This window comes from Pinus tabuliformis, chromosome X (genome assembly GCF_031772625.1).
Source record: "Pinus tabuliformis cultivar Carrire ecotype Pingquan chromosome X, CPIR1, whole genome shotgun sequence".
Lineage (NCBI taxonomy): Eukaryota > Viridiplantae > Streptophyta > Pinopsida > Pinales > Pinaceae > Pinus > Pinus tabuliformis.
Genome location: NC_142308.1, coordinates 1,077,810,370 through 1,077,813,596, shown reverse-complemented (window position 1 = coordinate 1,077,813,596; position 3,227 = coordinate 1,077,810,370). Strand labels below are relative to the sequence as shown.

Below are 3,227 nucleotides of genomic sequence, written 5' to 3'. Positions count from 1 at the left end.
CCTCTTCCGGTTCCTGCCTGTCCGGCTGAGCGTGGGCAACTGGCACAATGTTGATGGCGCTGGCTGGCTGAGGTGTCCCGTGTTGCATATCAGTAGAAGGCTTCGGAGAGCTGGGATTTTGGATTTCCTCAGTGTGAGGCATAGGGGCACTAGGCTCGCCCTCGTCTTGGGCTTCTTCTAAGAAGAGAACAGAGACATGAGCCGTAATTCGAGGGTGAGTGAGAGAACAGTTGAACGAGAAAATAGTTGAGCCAAAGGATGGCGAATTGGCAGAGTCTGGAGAGTTTGGGTCCAGGTATTGACTTGGACTCAGAATGCTCTCTGTTCCCAGAGGAGGAGGAGCTTGCCCCATGGAGCCAGACCCAGCAGAAGGGCGCGAAGGGTTGCCTCGGCCGGATCCTCTGCGACTAAGCATGCGCTGGCGGGGTCTCGGCATAGCGGATGGAAGAACACGAACAACAGTGATGAAATCTCCTTCAGTGGAAATTCCTCGACTTGTAATGAGAATGCCACGAAAACCACAAGGGATGCCGCCAACAGCTGAGGGGAAATTACGCACCTTGAGCTCTGCCTCAGGCGCTATTCGAAGACAGCATCCGGCACCAGACCCTCCCCAAGCCTAATCTTTCTCAAAACTCCGAATCGTTCCAAGCAAAATGAAACACAGTGGCATGTTGCTGGAGCTGAAGCTATTAAATACACAGGTGCCATTCCCTCGATCCTCACCCGCCATTACTATGGCAATCAAGTTCGTTGCAGGTAGAAATCCTCCCGAGCAGGCGTAACTGGACAACGTTTTAATGCCAAGACCGAACAGACAAACACCCATAATGTTAATCACCTGCGCATTGATATCCTCCCACCTGATATTATGTCCGGCGAGCATGCTGGACAGGTGCCAACCATGCTCCGCCTTCCTCCGTCCCATCATGGTAAATGCATTACAGATCACCCGCATCCGGGGGTGTAGCTTCTTCTTGAACCAGCTGATTGCATTCCTGTATTTTATCATTGTTTGGAATTATGTTTATTGATCCTGTGAGTAAGGCATGATTGCTTTCTACCCCCACATTGGCTAGGATGTCGGTGACTTTGTTGCCATCCCTCTTAACGTGACTGAAGATTATTGCTCTGTTGTTAAGAAGCTCGAGTTCTATAGCTTCTAATCTGGCCTCCAGTCTCCAACTCGTTGCTATCTTGCTTGCATGAGAGCCATTGAGGAGTTGTTTGACCATATTGATAAGGAGCAGAGAGTCTCCCTCTACCTCCAGAGGATGGTAATTGTGTGTTCTTGCTAAGAGGAGACCTTGCCATAAGCCTTCCATTTCCGCCGAGTTGTTGGTCTCCCAACCAATATTTCCAAAGTAAATTAGTTGAGGATTTCCTGCATGATTCCTGAATATTCCACCATAGCCTGCCTTCCCAGGGTTTCCCTTTGAGGCGCCATCAAAATTGAGCTTGAAAGTGTGCTCTGGAGGAGCTGTCCAAGAATCTTTGTTTGAATTGAAGGTTCGAGGGGCATTGTTGAGAGTTACATTAGGGAGTTGTATATTCCAGTTTTCCCAAATGGCTCTCTCATTGTCAAGTGAGGGAAGGTCCTCCTTAGTCCAGGTATGTATCAGCAGTGTTTCTTTGAGGTTTGTGCAGAATCTGCTCCATATGTTCTCTAAAGGAGAGCTTTGATCTTTGAATATACGTTTGTTCCTTTCTTTCCAAATTTCCCAAACTAGCAAACCTGGAATTATTTTCCACATATGGTTAAGAATTCCACTCTTGAATGGTTTCTTTTGCCATTGACGCAGAGTATTTATGATGTCCTCTGCCACTCTACATCTTTTCTGACATCTGAAGCTTACCTTCTCCCATAACTGATTGGCTATAGGGCAGGAGTCAAACAAGTGCTGAAGGGTTTCCTCCTGGGCTCTACAATGACACACATCGAGGAACCATGGTAATTTCTTTTCCTTAGCCTATCCCATGTTAGGATTTTTTGATGTCCAACCAGCCAAAGAAAAAGAGATACTTTAGGCCAGATGCCTGAATCCCAAATTTTTCCCTAGAGGAGATCGAGGGGAGATGGATTAGAGTTGAATAATTTGTAAGCTTCGGAAGTTGTAAAAGTTCCTTTTGGCCTATATCCCCATCTTAGTATGTCTTTGTCTTCTGAATGTCGTATGCGTCGATTTTGGAGCTCCCATTCCAGACTCTCCTTGAAGGGGCGATCCATATTCCTTATTAACCTGTCACTTTGAATCCATTGCCTGTATCCTTGCTCATTCTCCTGGGTCCAGTGTTGTCTAACTGTTTGCTGCTGTTGCTCCTCCCTAATGTAAGATGGAAGAGGGTGGAGAGTGCTACTGAGCTTTGGCATTTGGTTCCAGGCGTCAGTCCAGAAGCATGTTGTTTCACCATTTCTTACTTCCCAAAAGCTGTGGTGTTGTATCAACATGTAATGTTGCTTGGCCGCATTCCATATGAGGGAGCCTTTTGCATTGGGAATAAGTCTTATAAGCTCCTTTTGTGGTCTGTGATTTGCGTATTTGGCTGTCCAGATTGTGGCCCAAGGTTTGTCAGTGTTGGAGAGCCACTGCCACCAGAGTTTGGCACACATTATCGCATTGCTTTGATTGGGATCTCGCAATCCAATGCCTCCCTTTTCTTTAGGCATACAAACAGTTGTCCAATTTACCAGGGCCCATTTACGATTAGTAGTTGTGCTCCCCCATAGGAAGTTGTGTTGAAGATCCTTTATTCTTTTTATAACCCATTTGGGCACTGCAAGGATTGAAAACAGGTAGAGCAGCATAGCCTGAAGCACAACCTTTATGAGAATCACCCGGCTAGCAATGTTAAGAGTTCGATGCGTCGACAGATTTAGACGAGAATCCAGCTTCTCAATTAAGGTGCGCCATGTGGAATGTTTGATGGCTGAGTCAATGAGGGGGGCTCCAAGATATTTTGAGGGGAGAGAGTCAATGGGGAAGCCCAAAATGCGAGCTATTGCACGCTGCACCACAGGAGCTGTGTGAAAGAAGAAGATTTGAGATTTGGCATTGTTAACACTTGTGCCCGAGGCTTCAGAGAAGTCGTTGAGAAGAGTTTTGAAGAGGGAGGCTTCCTGAACTGAAGGGTATCCAAACAGCATATTATCATCAACAAATTGCTGATGGGTTATGGCTGGGGTACCATGGATGGAGAGTCCTTTGAGCTGATGGGAGGCAAGAGCA

At 46.8% G+C, this 3,227-nt stretch overlaps 1 protein-coding gene across 1 annotated transcript; it reads right to left on the bottom strand.

The window, feature by feature from the left end:
- Positions 1 to 941: 941 nt before the first annotated feature.
- On the bottom strand, positions 942 to 1,866 carry LOC149143558 (uncharacterized). Its single transcript, XM_089451875.1, has 2 exons — positions 1,857 to 1,866; positions 942 to 1,735 (listed from the first exon to the last, which is right to left on the bottom strand). The coding sequence occupies exons 1-2, from the start codon at positions 1,864 to 1,866 to the stop codon at positions 942 to 944; spliced, it is 804 nt and encodes a 267-aa protein (XP_089308001.1).
- Positions 1,867 to 3,227: the final 1,361 nt, after the last annotated feature.